Source organism: Lathyrus oleraceus, chromosome 6, assembly GCF_024323335.1.
Source record: "Lathyrus oleraceus cultivar Zhongwan6 chromosome 6, CAAS_Psat_ZW6_1.0, whole genome shotgun sequence".
Classification (NCBI taxonomy): domain Eukaryota; kingdom Viridiplantae; phylum Streptophyta; class Magnoliopsida; order Fabales; family Fabaceae; genus Lathyrus; species Lathyrus oleraceus.
Genome location: NC_066584.1, coordinates 100,810,514 through 100,828,484, shown reverse-complemented (window position 1 = coordinate 100,828,484; position 17,971 = coordinate 100,810,514). Strand labels below are relative to the sequence as shown.

The following is a 17,971-nucleotide window of genomic DNA, read 5'->3' as shown; positions in this document are numbered from 1 at the left end:
CCAGACCGGCACCCTCTGTCCGTTTTTTTAATAAATATAGTGAAAATATATACGATATTGTTTTATTTAATGTTAATTGAAAGTTATATAAGAACTTAATAGTAGGAAGTTATGTGAAATGGGATAATAGTGGTTCCAAAAGAAGTTATTAGAAGTAATTACGTAAGTTATCTAAGAGTAAAATTTGTAGAAAAATAGGCTACACCAAAACCAAGTTTCCCTTTTATATATACTAGCATCCAGACGGACATTTTGTGCGCGTTTGTCCGTTTTTTTAATAAAATACGTGAAAATATATACGGTATTATTTTATTTAATGTTAATTCTAATCGGAAGTTATATAAGAAGTTAATAGTAGGAAGTTATGTGAAATATAATAATAGTGGTTTCAATAGAAGTTATTAGAAGTTATTAGGTAAGTTATCTAAGGTTAAATTGGTAAAAAAAATAGGCTACACCAAAACCAAGTAGTTTTCCTTGAGAAGTAAGCAACAAAACTTTGATGTACTCTTGATGAAAAGGCCTACGATGCACATTAAACTTAAAGAAAAAATATTTGCTATTTGATTAATGGTCACATAAGCAATGAATATATTAATATCAAAGTAAAAACATCAATAAAGAGATGCTTCTACAAAAACAAAGCCCAAAAATAAGAGGGAGAAGGACCAAGAAGTGACTTTGTTTGTGTGGAAGGATGCCAACGATATGTGAGATCTTAAGGTTAAAAATTAAGATATGACACATATTATAAATAATATTCATCACTATATGATAAACACAATTCAACCATACCTCTCTCTCTCACACACATTTTACAACTCTCGATATCACTCTCCCTCCATCATTCATAGATATCACCCTCCTCCATCATTCATGGGGAGGTCTGGGAAGAGAAAGAGAACAAGACTGGAGAAAGCTTAAAGAATTGAGTTCGCTAAAAAAATGGAGAAAGATTATCAGGCGTTAATGAAGACGGAAGAAAGAACCACAAGAGAACTGAGGCAAACATTAGGTTATGAAGAAAAGCTTGAGAAAGAATCCTTGATAATGGCAGAATCAAGGTGATAGTGATTTTCTTCCAATTTTTTTTTTCATCTTGCTTTTATAACTTTGATTTTAATTTTTTTTGTTATTCAGCAGTTTTGACCCGCGTTTTATTATGGAAAAGACGCAAGACAGAGAAAAAACCATGCAAAAACTTAGAATCTTGGAGAATGAGATTCAGGAACGTTCCACTTCCCCCAATTCTGAAACTATGAAAGTTACGTAAAAAGCAATTTAATTTTTATAAGATTATGATAAGTGCGTGAAAAACAATTTTGATGTTTAGTATTAATTTAGTTTTATTATAAATTATCGTCCAGACCGACACCCTCGGTCCGTTTTTTTAATAAATATAGTGAAAATATATACGATATTGTTTTATTTAATGTTAATTGAAAGTTATATAAGAACTTAATAGTAGGAAGTTATGTGAAATGGGATAATAGTGGTTCCAATAGAAGTTATTAGAAGTAATTACGTAAGTTATATAAGAGTAAAATTGTAGAAAAATAGGCTACACCAAAACCAAGTTTCCCTTTTATATATACTAGCATCCAGACGGACATTTTGTGCGCGTTTGTCCGTTTTTTTAATAAACATACGTGAAAATATATACGGTATTATTTTATTTAATGTTAATTCTAATCGGAAGTTATATAAGAAGTTAATAGTAGGAAGTTATGTGAAATATAATAATAGTGGTTTCAATAGAAGTTATTAGAAGTTATTAGGTAAGTTATCTAAGGTTAAATTGGTAAAAAAAATAGGCTACACCAAAACCAAGTAGTTTTCCTTGAGAAGTAAGCAACAAAACATTGATGTACTCTTGATGAAAAGGCCTACGATGCACAATAAACTTAAAGAAAAAATATTTGCTATTTGATTAATGGTCACATAAGCAATGAATATATTAATATCAAAGTAAAAACATCAATAAAGAGATGCTTCTACAAAAACAAAGCCCAAAAATAAGAGGGAGAAGGACCAAGAAGTGACTTTGTTTGTGTGGAAGGATGCCAACGATATGTGAGATCTTAAGGTTAATAATTAAGATATGACACATATTATAAATAATATTCATCACTATATGATAAACACAATTCAACCATACCTCTCTCTCTCACACACATTTTACAACTCCCGATATCACTCTCCCTCCATCATTCATACATATCACCCTCCTCCATCATTCATGGGGAGGTCTGGGAAGAGAAAGAGAACAAGACTGGAGAAAGCTTAAAGAATTGAGTTCGCTAAAAAAATGGAGAAAGATTATCAGGCGTTAATGAAGACGGAAGAAAGAACCACAAGAGAACTGAGGCAAACATTAGGTTATGAAGAAAAGCTTGAGAAAGAATCCTTGATAATGGCAGAATCAAGGTGATAGTGATTTTCTTCCAATTTTTTTTTTCATCTTGCTTTTATAACTTTGATTTTAATTTTTTTTGTTATTCAGCAGTTTTGACCCGCGTTTTATTATGGAAAAGACGCAAGACAGAGAAAAAACCATGCAAAAACTTAGAATCTTGGAGAATGAGATTCAGGAACGTTCCACTTCCCCCAATTCTGAAACTATGAAAGTTACGTAAAAAGCAATTTAATTTTTATAAGATTATGATAAGTGCGTGAAAAACAATTTTGATGTTTAGTATTAATTTAGTTTTATTATAAATTATCGTCCAGACCGGCACCCTCTGTCCGTTTTTTTAATAAATATAGTGAAAATATATACGATATTGTTTTATTTAATGTTAATTGAAAGTTATATAAGAACTTAATAGTAGGAAGTTATGTGAAATGGGATAATAGTGGTTCCAATAGAAGTTATTAGAAGTAATTACGTAAGTTATCTAAGAGTAAAATTTGTAGAAAAATAGGCTACACCAAAACCAAGTTTCCCTTTTATATATACTAGCATCCAGACGGACATTTTGTGCACGTTTGTCCGTTTTTTTAATAAACATACGTGAAAATATATACGGTATTATTTTATTTAATGTTAATTCTAATCGGAAGTTATATAAGAAGTTAATAGTAGGAAGTTATGTGAAATATAATAATAGTGGTTTCAATAGAAGTTATTAGAAGTTATTAGGTAAGTTATCTAAGGGTAAATTTGGTAAAAAAATAGGCTACACCAAAACCAAGTAGTTTTCCTTGAGAAGTAAGCAACAAAACTTTGATGTACTCTTGATGAAAAGGCCTACGATGCACAATAAACTTAAAGAAAAAATATTTGTTATTTGATTAATGGTCACATAAGCAATGAACATATTAATATAAAAGTAAAAACATCAATAAAGAGATGCTTCTACAAAAACAAAGCCCAAAAACAAGAGGGAGAAGGACCAAGAAGTGACTTTGTTTGTGTGGAAGGATGCCAACGATATGTGAGATCTTAAGGTTAAAAATTAAGATATGACACATACTATAAATAATATTCATCACTATATGATAAACACAATTCAAGCATACCTCTCTCTCTCACACACATTTTACAACTCTCGATATCACTCTCCCTCCATCATTCATAGATATCACCCTCCTCCATCATTCATGGGGAGGTCTGGGAAGAGAAAGAGAACAAGACTGGAGAAAGCTTAAAGAATTGAGTTCGCTAAAAAAATGGAGAAAGATTATCAGGCGTTAATGAAGACGGAAGAAAGAACCACAAGAGAACTGAGGCAAACATTAGGTTATGAAGAAAAGCTTGAGAAAGAATCCTTGATAATGGCAGAATCAAGGTGATAGTGATTTTCTTCCAATATTTTTTTTTCATCTTGCTTTTATAACTTTGATTTTATTTTTTTTTGTTATTCAACAGTTTTGACCCGCGTTTTATCATGGAAAAGACGCAAGACAGAGAAAAAACCATGCAAAAAGTTAGAATCTTGGAGAATGAGATTCAGGAACGTTCCACTTCCCCCAATTCTGAAACTATGAAAGTTACGTAAAAAGCAATTTAATTTTTATAAGATTATGATAAGTGCGTGAAAAACAATTTTGATGTTTAGTATTAATTTAGTTTTATTATAAATTATCGTCCAGACCGGCACCCTCTATCCGTTTTTTTAATAAATATAGTGAAAATATATACGATATTGTTTTATTTAATGTTAATTGAAAGTTATATAAGAACTTAATAGTAGGAAGTTATGTGAAATGGGATAATAGTGGTTCCAATAGAAGTTATTAGAAGTAATTACGTAAGTTATATAAGAGTAAAATTGTAGAAAAATAGGCTACACCAAAACCAAGTTTCCCTTTTATATATACTAGCATCCAGACGGACATTTTGTGCGCGTTTGTCCGTTTTTTTAATAAACATACGTGAAAATATATACGGTATTATTTTATTTAATGTTAATTCTAATCGGAAGTTATATAAGAAGTTAATAGTAGGAAGTTATGTGAAATATAATAATAGTGGTTTCAATAGAAGTTATTAGAAGTTATTAGGTAAGTTATCTAAGGGTAAATTTGGTAAAAAAATAGGCTACACCAAAACCAAGTAGTTTTCCTTGAGAAGTAAGCAACAAAACTTTGATGTACTCTTGATGAAAAGGCCTACGATGCACAATAAACTTAAAGAAAAAATATTTGTTATTTGATTAATGGTCACATAAGCAATGAACATATTAATATAAAAGTAAAAACATCAATAAAGAGATGCTTCTACAAAAACACTACGCCAAAAAGTGCTTTTGGCAGCACCAAAAAGAAAGCGCTTTTTAAAAAAAGCACTGTAATAGCTTGAAAAAAAATTCGCCTATGTAAAGAAAGCGCTTTTAAGGTAAAAGCGCTCTTATAGGTCTCCACTTATGAAAGCGCTTTTAAGGTAAAAGCGCTCTTATAGGTCTCAGTCTCACATCTATGAGTTTCACACTTATGAAAGCGCTTTTAAGGTAAACGCGCTCTTATAGGTCTCATGGGTTTCACACTTATGAAAGCGCTTTTAAGGTAAAAGCGCTCTTATAGGTCTCAGTCTCACATCTATGAGTTTCACACTTATGAAAGCGCTTTTAAGGTAAAAGCGCTCTTATAGGTCTCATGGGTTTCACACTTATGAAAGCGCTTTTAAGGTAAAAGCGCTCTTATAGGTCTCAGTCTCACACACTTATGAAAACGCTTTTAAGGTAAAAGCGCTCTTATAGGTCTCATGGGTTTCACACTTATGAAAGCGCTTTTGAGGTAAAAGCGCTCTTATAGGTCTCATGGGTTTCAGACTTATGAAAGCGCTTTTAAGGTAAAAGCGCTCTTATAGGTCTCAGTCTCACATCTATGAAAGCGCTTTCATGGTAAAAGCGCTCTCATAGGTCATTTATAAAAATTATAATAAATCTAATATTACAAAATCCCTGACTTTCAGAAATCCCTCTTTCACTCTCTCTCGTTCGAAGCTCTCGCTGCCCTGGAAAAAATTCCACAGAGTACCTGGAAATCTCAACGATAAACACTGCAAATTTGAAAGAGACTGCATTCGAAAGAGAAGGATTCAATACTTGGAAATCTCATTGCGTTTTAAGGTTAGGTTTTCGTGTCTTTCTGTTTTGCCCTAGAAGTCAAAGAATAGGTGGTCGATTTTGGTTTGAATGGACTTGCATTGCTACATTATGGGTTATTTATTTGTCAGTATCGATTATTAGAGTTTGTGACTATGTTTGCTTAATATTCTGTAACTTACCGAAAGTTTCATCTTGTTCTGATATAAATGATATTCTGTAACTTGCATCGCCATTGACTTAGAAATAATGTTGGGAGTTCTAATAGAATTAGTGCCTTTTCAACATTTGTTTAAATTTGCTGAGAAAGTAGGAAGGAATGAACTGATATGTTTGCACCATTGTATCCTCATATTCTAACTATTACTGAAATTTCAGAAAGTGATTTTGATGTTAAATGTTGGATACTCAAATGGAATAACTTTGTCTGCTACAGTGATATATGTGATATGGTTTCAAGAACTTAGAGCAATGTCTCATATTTTGGCAATCCTATTACATGTTGGTTTGAATGAACAGTTAAACTTCAAAATGTACATTCATATTTTGGCATAACTTTGTCTGCTACAGTCATATTTTGGCAATCCTATTTAATGTTGTAAAATGATGTTTTAGTATTATGTGAATTTTTAAGATGGTCACTGTAGTGTAAAATGAACCCTGATGGACTATATGTGAATTGTTCATGTGCATCATATAAGTTTCTTGAATTGTTTTATACGTTATGACTTATCCTTGATGTTGTTTTATATGTACAACGCTCATTCCTTGTGTTTCTGTGAGTTTGACCTTCTCGACGTTGCTGTTCGGTAAATCCGAGGTAAATTTCTTCCTCAAATTACTGGTACACTGTGATGAATTTGTCTGAAATTGCGTGAATATGTTGTGTTTTCTTGCTCCGTATTCATTCCGTGTATACTTTGGGTTTTGACAGAAACGCGTTATCCCGAGGTAATTATATATGTTATTTTGAAATTAAAATAGCACATTTATGTTAATTGAAATATATACACATTAAAAGTAACATATTTATTATTGGTTTAGGGCATTTCATCTTGTCAGCTATACTTATCGTCACCGACTTATCGCCTAGTTGGCAAGGGAAAAGTGCACAACACTTTGGGAGATTTACTTCACCATAGACCGCTCCCGGATGGACACCTTAAAGTATCGGTTGATGTTGTATTAGATAAGGATGCGTTGCTACCGATACCTGACATTGTTTCAGAGACAACATTGCTGCGAGATGCAATAGGATCATTTGTTGCATGGCCCTTGGATCTCATTTTCATTGATGATGAGGTATGTTGAATTCAAAAACCACTATGAATCTTTTAGTATTCAAATGTCAATTCTGAACCGTTAAGTTAATTTTTTTTACATGGTAATTTTAGACGCCTACAAAACCCGCATCTAAGGATAAAGGGATTTTGCGGCACAACGAGTCTGTTGCATCACAAAAAGAGGTATATTGAAAGTGTTAATTATATGATCCGAATCAAAAAATGCATGATTTTATAATTTACCTATGTTATATGATTTATAGGTATTTGCTCAAGGGTCACAACAACTGAGCCAGAAAATTGGTAGTCGACAGAAAAACAAAAGGGATCTTCCAGTGACTTATTTGCCAAAAAAAGGTGCTTTTGTGCCTCGATACCAGATATCTCTTGAAACACTTGTTGACTCATCAGATATTGCAACAGCTGGTGCTATTCGCTTACTAGATATGGAGGAAGATATCTTTGGTTATTCATGCACTGAAACAATCGGAAAAGAAGATCTGGAACATATTTTTCGGCATCAAGAATTAGGCGTCGGTGTTATACACACATACATCCGGTAATCCGATCTATATATTATTTAATTACTTGAACAATTTATTTACACATTTCAATAAAAATAGTCTAATGTTTATTATGTTTTTATTGAAGGTTCTTGTATGACAATTTCATGCGCGAGAATGATCAATTGTCAAACAGATTCCGTTTCGTGTCTTCCTCCCTGGTCAACAAAGCATTAATTTGTAGGGAACCGGATTCATGTAGAGAGTACTTAGTCAAGAGATTCATGGCCAGCAGTACAAACAACTTGTATCTTTGGCCGTATAATTCAGGGTTAGATTTTAATTCTAAGTTTATTCTAATCTTTAATTGTTTCTTTTACGTAAAAAATTTCCATATAAACTTTTGTTTTAATTTATAGGTGTCACTGGTTGTTGCTTGCTATTGATCCTTTAAAAGAAGTGGTATATTTTCTGAATTCGATAGATGGTGAATGGACAAATTATCCGGATATGAAGCAATTAGTTGATACGTAAGTGAGACTGTTCTAAATATTCGTGTATATTTATGTGAGATTGTTCTAAATATATGTTTTTATTTTGTTAAATCAATAAAAGTGTTCCGATCTCAAAGACAAGCTCGAGTACCACGTACTAAATCCAGCAACATTACGTGGATAAAAGTGCAGGTACTTTAATTTTCACAATTTTGCTTATAATAGTGATGCTACTTGATAAGAAAAGATAACTATACATTCTTATTTTTTTTCTATGTAGTGTCCTCTACAGCGCAACGGTATCGATTGCGGATACTTTGTAATGAGGTTTATGAGGGAAATCATTAATATGAATCAAATAGAGATTCCAATCACGGTATGGATTTATAACTTAGGATTTGTTTTAATATTTATCGAATATTTCATATTATTTATTACTTTTAACTAAATCATGCATATTATGTTTTGTTATGTAGTACTTTGATGAATACAAGTGTGCTCATTACACGAGACTGCAGTTGGAACAAATCAAGGAGGAATTGTGTCAATATTTTATTGAGAAAAGATTAATTAGTATATAATGGTTTCAAAATAACATGAATACTTTGATGAAGAATGGTTTCTGGTTGGCAAGTGTATAGTTCTTTATATTTTTAACAGATTAGTTATGACTCCAAATAGGCCGTATAACATATTAGTTTTGACTTGTGTATAGTTCTTTATAATTTTAGTGATATCTTTAATTTCATGGATAGATTAATGTGTTCATTCTTGTGTTGGTTTGCTTTAAAAAATTACAAATGCTTGAATTATGACTCCAAATGTGTTCAGTGCCTATCTATCCTTGTGTTGGTTTGCTTGAATTATGACTCCAAATGTGTTCATTCTTGTGTTGGTTTGCTTGTGTTGGTTTAAAAAATTACAAATGCTTGAATTATGACTCCAAATGCTTGAATTAGAGAGGCTTGATTTACAGGTTTATGGGATTATTCCCAAAAAATATTACAGGTTGAAATGGTAGGCTTAAACTGAAGGCAGCGTTTTGTTATTTTACTAGAGGAAAAGACAACGCTTTTTAGTAAAAAGCGCTGCTAAAGGTTGTCAATAGAGAGCGCTTTTTACTAAAAAGCGCTGCTAAAGGTTGTCAATAGAGAGCGCTTTTTAGTAAAAAGCGCTGCTATAGGTTGTCAATAGAGAGCGCTTTTTACTAAAAAGCGCTGCTATAGGTTGTCAATAGAGAGCGCTTTTTAGTAAAAAGCGCTGCTATAGGTGGTATATAGACAACCTTTAAGAGCACTTTTTACTCAAAAGCGCTGCTAAAGGTTGTCAATAGAGAGCGCTTTTTAGTAAAAAGCGCTCTTAAAGGTTGTCTATATACCACCTTTAGCAGCGCTTTTTACTAAAAAGCGCTCTCTATTGACAACCTTTAGCAGCGCTTTTTAGTAAACAAAAAGCGCTGCTAAAACCTATAGCAGCGCCACCTACGGCAGCGCTTTTAAGCGCTTTTAAAGGCCAAAAAAAGCGCTCTCATAGGTCTTTTTTGGCGTAGTGAAAACAAAGCCCAAAAACAAGAGGGAGAAGGACCAAGAAGTGACTTTGTTTGTGTGGAAGGATGCCAACGATATGTGAGATCTTAAGGTTAAAAATTAAGATATGACACATACTATAAATAATATTCATCACTATATGATAAACACAATTCAAGCATACCTCTCTCTCTCACACACATTTTACAACTCTCGATATCACTCTCCCTCCATCATTCATAGATATCACCCTCCTCCACCATTCATGGGGAGGTCTGGGAAGAGAAAGAGAACAAGACTGGAGAAAGCTTAAAGAATTGAGTTCGCTAAAAAAATGGAGAAAGATTATCAGGCGTTAATGAAGACGGAAGAAAGAACCACAAGAGAACTGAGGCAAACATTAGGTTATGAAGAAAAGCTTGAGAAAGAATCTTTGATAATGGCAGAATCAAGGTGATAGTGATTTTCTTCCAATATTTTTTTTTCATCTTGCTTTTATAACTTTGATTTTAATTTTTTTTGTTATTCAGCAGTTTTGACCCGCGTTTTATCATGGAAAAGACGCAAGACAGAGAAAAAACCATGCAAAAAGTTAGAATCTTGGAGAATGAGATTCAGGAATGTGCCACTTCCCCCAATTCTGAAGCTATGAAAGTTACGTAAAAAGCAATTTAATTTTTATAAGATTATGATAAGTGCGTGAAAAACAATTTTGATGTTTAGTATTAATTTAGTTTTATTATAAATTATCGTCCAGACCGGCACCCTCTGTCCGTTTTTTTAATAAATATAGTGAAAATATATACGATATTGTTTTATTTAATGTTAATTGAAAGTTATATAAGAACTTAATAGTAGGAAGTTATGTGAAATGGGATAATAGTGGTTCCAATAGAAGTTATTAGAAGTAATTACGTAAGTTATCTAAGAGTAAAATTTGTAGAAAAATAGGCTACACCAAAACCCAGTTTCCCTTTTATATATACTAGCATCCAGACGGACATTTTGTGCGCGTTTGTCCGTTTTTTTAATAAACATACGTGAAAATATATACGGTATTATTTTATTTAATGTTAATTCTAATCGGAAGTTATATAAGAAGTTAATAGTAGGAAGTTATGTGAAATATAATAATAGTGGTTTCAATAGAAGTTATTAGAAGTTATTAGGTAAGTTATCTAAGGGTAAAATTGGTAAAAAAAATAGGCTACACCAAAACCAAGTAGTTTTCCTTGAGAAGTAAGCAACAAAACTTTGATGTACTCTTGATGAAAAGGCCTACGATGCACAATAAACTTAAAGAAAAAATATTTTCTATTTCATTTATGGTCACATAAGCAATGAACATATTAATATAAAAGTAAAAACATCAATAAAGAGATGCTTCTACAAAAACAAAGCCCAAAAATAAGAGGGAGAAGGACCAAGAAGTGACTTTGTTTGTGTGGAAGGATGCCAACGATAGGTGAGATCTTAAGGTTAAAAATTAAGATATGACACATACTATAAATAATATTCATCACTATATGATAAACACAATTCAAGCATACCTCTCTCTCTCACACACATTTTACAACTCTCAATATCACTTTCCCTCCATCATTCATAGATATCACCCTCCTCCATCATTCATGGGGAGGTATGGGAAGAGAAATAGAACAGAACTGGAGAAAGCTCAAAGAATTGAGTTCGCTAAAAAAATGGAGAAAGATTATCAGGCGTTAATGAAGACGGAAGAAAGAACCACAAGGGAACTGAGGCAAACATTAGGTTATGAAGAAAAGCTTGAGAAAGAATCCTTGATAATGGCAGAATCAAGGTGATAGTGATTTTCTTCTAATATTTTTTTTTCATCTTGCTTTTATAACTTTGATTTTAATTTTTCTTGTTATTCAGCAGTTTTGACCCGCGTTTTATTATGGAAAAGACGCAAGACAGAGAAAAAACCATGCAAAAAGTTAGAATCTTGGAGAATGAGATTCAGGAACGTTCCACTTCCCCCAATTCTGAAACTATGAAAGTTACGTAAGAAGCAATTTAATTTTTATAAGATTATGATAAGTGCGTGAAATACAATTTTGATGTTTAGTATTAATTTAGTTTTATTATAAATTATCGTCTAGACCGGCACCCTCTGTCCGTTTTTTTAATAAATATAGTGAAAGTATATACGATATTGTTTTATTTAATGTTAATTGAAAGTTATATAAGAACTTAATAGTAGGAAGTTATGTGAAATGGGATAATAGTGGTTCCAATAGAAGTTATTAGAAGTAATTACGTAAGTTATCTAAGAGTAAAATTTGTAGAAAAATAGGCTACAGCAAAACCAAGTTTCCCTTTTATATATACTAGCATCCAGACGGACATTTTGTGCGCGTTTGTCCGTTTTTTTAATAAACATACGTGAAAATATATACGGTATTATTTTATTTAATGCTAATTCTGATCGGAAGTTATATAAGAAGTTAATAGTAGGAAGTTATGTGAAATATAATAATAGTGGTTTCAATAGAAGTTATTTTGTAAGTTATCTAAGGGTAAAATTTGTAAAAAAAATAGGCTACACCAAAACCAAGTAGTTTTCCTTGTGAAGTAAGCAACAAAACTTTGATGTACTCTTGATGAAAAGGCCTACGATGCACAATAAACTTAAAGAAAAAATATTTGCTATTTGATTAATGGTCACATAAGCAATGAACATATTAATATAAAAGTAAAAACATCAATAAAGAGATGCTTCTACAAAAACAAACCCCCAAAAACAAGAGGGTGAAGGACCAAGAAGTGACTTTGTTTGTGTGGAAGGATGCCAACGATATGTGACATCTTAAGGTTAAAAATTAAGATATGACACATACTATAAATAATATTCATCACTATATGATAAACACAATTCAAGCATACCTCTATCTCTCACACACATTTTACAACTCTCGATATCACTCTCCCTCCATCATTCATAGATATCACCCTCCTCCATCATTCATGGGGAGGTCTGGGAAGAGAAAGAGAACAAGACTGGAGAAAGCTTAAAGAATTGAGTTCGCTAAAAAAATGGAGAAAGATTATCAGACGTTAATGAAGACGGAAGAAAGAACCACAAGAGAACTGAGGCAAACATTAGGTTATGAAGAAAAGCTTGAGAAAGAATCCTTGATAATGGCAGAATCAAGGTGATAGTGATTTTCTTCCAATATTTTTTTTTTCATCTTGCTTTTATAACTTTGATTTTAATTTTTTTTGTTATTCAGCAGTTTTGACCCGCGTTTTATTATGGAAAAGACGCAAGACAGAGAAAAAACCCTGCAAAAAGTTAGAATCTTGGAGAATGAGATTCAGGAACGTTCCACTTCCCCCAATTCTGAAACTATGAAAGTTACGTAAAAAGCAATTTAATTTTTATAAGATTATGATAAGTGCGTGAAAAACAATTTTGATGTTTAGTATTAATTTAGTTTTATTATAAGGTTATCGTCCAGACCGGCACCCTCTGTCCGTTTTTTTAATAAATATAGTGAAAATATATACGATATTGTTTTATTTAATGTTAATTGAAAGTTATATAAGAACTTAATAGTAGGAAGTTATGTGAAATGGGATAATAGTGGTTCCAATAGAAGTTATTAGAAGTAATTACGTAAGTTATCTAAGAGTAAAATTTGTAGAAAAATAGGCTACACCAAAACCAAGTTTCCCTTTTATATATACTAGCATCCAGACGGACATTTTGTGCGCGTTTGTCCGTTTTTTAATAAACATACGGGAAAATATATACGGTATTATTTTATTTAATGTTAATTCTAATCGGAAGTTATATAAGAAGTTAATAGTAGGAAGTTATGTGAAATATAATAATAGTGGTTTGAATAGAAGTTATTAGGTAAGTTATCTAAGTGTAAAATTTGTAATAAAAATAGGCTACACCAAAACCAAGTAGTTTTCCTTGAGAAGTAAGCAACAAAACATTGATGTACTCTTGATGAAAAGGCCTACGATGCATAATAAACTTAAAGAAAAAATATTTGCTATTTGATTAATGGTCACATAAGCAATGAACATATTAATATAAAAGTAAAAACATCAATAAAGAGATGCTTCTACAAAAAAAAAGCCCAAAAACAATAGGGAGAAGGACCAAGAAGTGACTTTGTTTGTGTGGAAGGATGCCAACGATATGTGACATCTTAAGGTTAAAAATTAAGATATGACACATACTATAAATAATATTCATCACTATATGATAAACACAATTCAACCATACCTCTCTCACTCACACACATTTTACAACTCTCGATATCACTCTCCCTCCATCATTCATAGATATCACCCTCCTCCATCATTCATGGGGAGGTCTGGGAAGAGAAAGAGAACAAGACTGGAGAAAGCTTAAAGAATTGAGTTCGCTAAAAAAATGGAGAAAGATTATCAGGCGTTAATGAAGACGGAAGAAAGAACCACAAGAGAACTGAGGCAAACATTAGGTTATGAAGAAAAGCTTGAGAAAGAATCCTTGATAATGGCAGAATCAAGGTGATAGTGATTTTCTTCCAATATTTTTTTTTCATCTTGCTTTTATAACTTTGATTTTAATTTTTTTTGTTATTCAGCAGTTTTGGCCCGCGTTTTATCATGGAAAAGATGCAAGACAGAGAAAAAACCATGCAAAAAGTTAGAATCTTGGAGAATGAGATTCAGGAACGTTCCACTTCCCCCAATTCTGAAACTATGAAAGTTACGTAAAAAGCAATTTAATTTTTATAAGATTATGATAAGTGCCTGAAAAACAATTTTGATGTTTAGTATTAATTTAGTTTTATTATAAATTATCGTCCAGACCGGCACCCTCTGTCCGTTTTTTTAATAAATATAGTGAAAATATATACGATATTGTTTTATTTAATGTTAATTGAAAGTTATATAAGAACTTAATAGTAGGAAGTTATGTGAAATGGGATAATAGTGGTTCCAATAGAAGTTATTAGAAGTAATTACGTAAGTTATCTAAGAGTAAAATTTGTAGAAAAATAGGCTACACCAAAACCAAGTTTCCCTTTTATATATACTAGCATCCAGACGGACATTTTGTGCGCGTTTGTCCGTTTTTTAATAAACATACGGGAAAATATATACGGTATTATTTTATTTAATGTTAATTCTAATCGGAAGTTATATAAGAAGTTAATAGTAGGAAGTTATGTGAAATATAATAATAGTGGTTTGAATAGAAGTTATTAGGTAAGTTATCTAAGTGTAAAATTTGTAATAAAAATAGGCTACACCAAAACCAAGTAGTTTTCCTTGAGAAGTAAGCAACAAAACATTGATGTACTCTTGATGAAAAGGCCTACGATGCACAATAAACTTAAAGAAAAAATATTTGCTATTTGATTAATGGTCACATAAGCAATGAACATATTAATATAAAAGTAAAAACATCAATAAAGAGATGCTTCTACAAAAAAAAAGCCCAAAAACAATAGGGAGAAGGACCAAGAAGTGACTTTGTTTGTGTGGAAGGATGCCAACGATATGTGACATCTTAAGGTTAAAAATTAAGATATGACACATACTATAAATAATATTCATCACTATATGATAAACACAATTCAACCATACCTCTCTCACTCACACACATTTTACAACTCTCGATATCACTCTCCCTCCATCATTCATAGATATCACCCTCCTCCATCATTCATGGGGAGGTCTGGGAAGAGAAAGAGAACAAGACTGGAGAAAGCTTAAAGAATTGAGTTCGCTAAAAAAATGGAGAAAGATTATCAGGCGTTAATGAAGACGGAAGAAAGAACCACAAGAGAACTGAGGCAAACATTAGGTTATGAAGAAAAGCTTGAGAAAGAATCCTTGATAATGGCAGAATCAAGGTGATAGTGATTTTCTTCCAATATTTTTTTTTCATCTTGCTTTTATAACTTTGATTTTAATTTTTTTTGTTATTCAGCAGTTTTGACCCGCGTTTTATCATGGAAAAGACGCAAGACAGAGAAAAAACCATGCAAAAAGTTAGAATCTTGGAGAATGAGATTCAGGAACGTTCCACTTCCCCCAATTCTGAAACTATGAAAGTTACGTAAAAAGCAATTTAATTTTTATAAGATTATGATAAGTGCGTGAAAAACAATTTTGATGTTTAGTATTAATTTAGTTTTATTATAAATTATCGTCCAGACCGGCACCCTCTGTCCGTTTTTTTAATAAATATAGTGAAAATATATACGATATTGTTTTATTTAATGTTAATTGAAAGTTATATAAGAACTTAATAGTAGGAAGTTATGTGAAATGGGATAATAGTGGTTCCAATAGAAGTTATTAGAAGTAATTACGTAAGTTATCTAAGAGTAAAATTTGTAGAAAAATAGGCTACACCAAAACCAAGTTTCCCTTTTATATATACTAGCATCCAGACGGACATTTTGTGCGCGTTTGTCCGTTTTTTTAATAAACATACGTGAAAATATATACGGTATTATTTTATTTAATGTTAATTCTAATCGGAAGTTATATAAGAAGTTAATAGTAGGAAGTTATGTGAAATATAATAATAGTGGTTTCAATAGAAGTTATTAGAAGTTATTAGGTAAGTTATCTAAGGGTAAATTGGTAAAAAAAAATAGGCTACACCAAAACCAAGTAGTTTTCCTTGAGAAGTAAGCAACAAAACTTTGATGTACTCTTGATGAACAGGGCTACGATGCACAATAAACTTAAAGAAAAAATATTTGCTATTTGATTAATGGTCACATAAGCAATGAACATATTAATATAAAAGTAAAAACATCAATAAAGAGATGCTTCTACAAAAACAAAGCCCAAAAACAAGAGGGAGAAGGACCAAGAAGTGACTTTGTTTGTGTGGAAGGATGCCAACGATATGTGAGATCTTAAGGTTAAAAATTAAGATATGACACATACTATAAATAATATTCATCACTATATGATAAACACAATTCAAGCATACCTCTCTCTCTCACACACATTTTACAACTCTCGATATCACTCTCCCTCCATCATTCATAGATATCACCCTCCTCCATCATTCATGGGGAGGTCTGGGAAGAGAAAGAGAACAAGACTGGAGAAAGCTTAAAGAATTGAGTTCGCTAAAAAAATGGAGAAAGATTATCAGGCGTTAATGAAGACGGAAGAAAGAACCACAAGAGAACTGAGGCAAACATTAGGTTATGAAGAAAAGCTTGAGAAAGAATCCTTGATAATGGCAGAATCAAGGTGATAGTGATTTTCTTCCAATATTTTTTTTTCATCTTGCTTTTATAACTTTGATTTTAATTTTTTTTGTTATTCAGCAGTTTTGACCCGCGTTTTATTATGGAAAAGACGCAAGACAGAGAAAAAACCATGCAAAAAGTTAGAATCTTGGAGAATGAGATTCAGGAACGTTCCACTTCCCCCAATTCTGAAACTATGAAAGTTACGTAAAAAGCAATTTAATTTTTATAAGATTATGATAAGTGCGTGAAAAACAATTTTGATGTTTAGTATTAATTTAGTTTTATTATAAATTATCGTCCAGACCGGCACCCTCTGTCCGTTTTTTTAATAAATATAGTGAAAATATATACGATATTGTTTTATTTAATGTTAATTGAAAGTTATATAAGAACTTAATAGTAGGAAGTTATGTGAAATGGGATAATAGTGGTTCCAATAGAAGTTATTAGAAGTAATTACGTAAGTTATCTAAGAGTAAAATTTGTAGAAAAATAGGCTACACCAAAACCAAGTTTCCCTTTTATATATACTAGCATCCAGACGGACATTTTGTGCGCGTTTGTCCGTTTTTTTAATAAACATACGTGAAAATATATACGGTATTATTTTATTTAATGTTAATTCTAATCGGAAGTTATATAAGAAGTTAATAGTAGGAAGTTATGTGAAATATAATAATAGTGGTTTCAATAGAAGTTATTAGGTAAGTTATCTAAGGGTAAAATTTGTAAAAAAAATAGGCTACACCAAAACCAAGTAGTTTTCCTTGAGAAGTAAGCAACAAAACTTTCATGTTCTCTTGATGAAAAGGCCTACGATGCATAATAAACTTAAAGAAAAAATATTTGTTATTTGATTAATGGTCACATAAGCAATGAACATATTAATATAAAAGTAAAAACATCAATAAAGAGATGCTTCTACAAAAACAAAGCCCAAAAACAAGAGGGAGAAGGACCAAGAAGTGACTTTGTTTGTGTGGAAGGATGCCAACGATATGTGAGATCTTAAGGTTAAAAATTAAGATATGACACATACTATAAATAATATTCATCATTATATGATAAACACAATTCAAGCATACCTCTCTCTCTCACACACATTTTACAACTCTCGATATCACTCTCCCTCCATCATTCATAGATATCACCCTCCTCCATCATTCATGGGGAGGTCTGGGAAGAGAAAGAGAACAAGACTGGAGAAAGCTCAAAGAATTGAGTTCGCTAAAAAAATGGAGAAAGATTATCAGGCGTTAATGAAGACGGAAGAAAGAACCACAAGAGAACTGAGGCAAACATTAGGTTATGAAGAAAAGCTTGAGAAAGAATCCTTGATAATGGCAGAATCAAGGTGATA

General features: G+C 31.8%; 1 protein-coding gene across 1 annotated transcript; it reads left to right on the top strand.

Moving 5' to 3' along the window:
* Positions 1-3,672: 3,672 nt before the first annotated feature.
* On the top strand, positions 3,673-7,395 carry LOC127094219 (uncharacterized). Its single transcript, XM_051033078.1, has 6 exons — positions 3,673-3,791; positions 3,872-3,992; positions 5,928-6,050; positions 6,594-6,851; positions 6,944-7,015; positions 7,096-7,395. The coding sequence occupies exons 1-6, from the start codon at positions 3,673-3,675 to the stop codon at positions 7,393-7,395; spliced, it is 993 nt and encodes a 330-aa protein (XP_050889035.1).
* Positions 7,396-17,971: the final 10,576 nt, after the last annotated feature.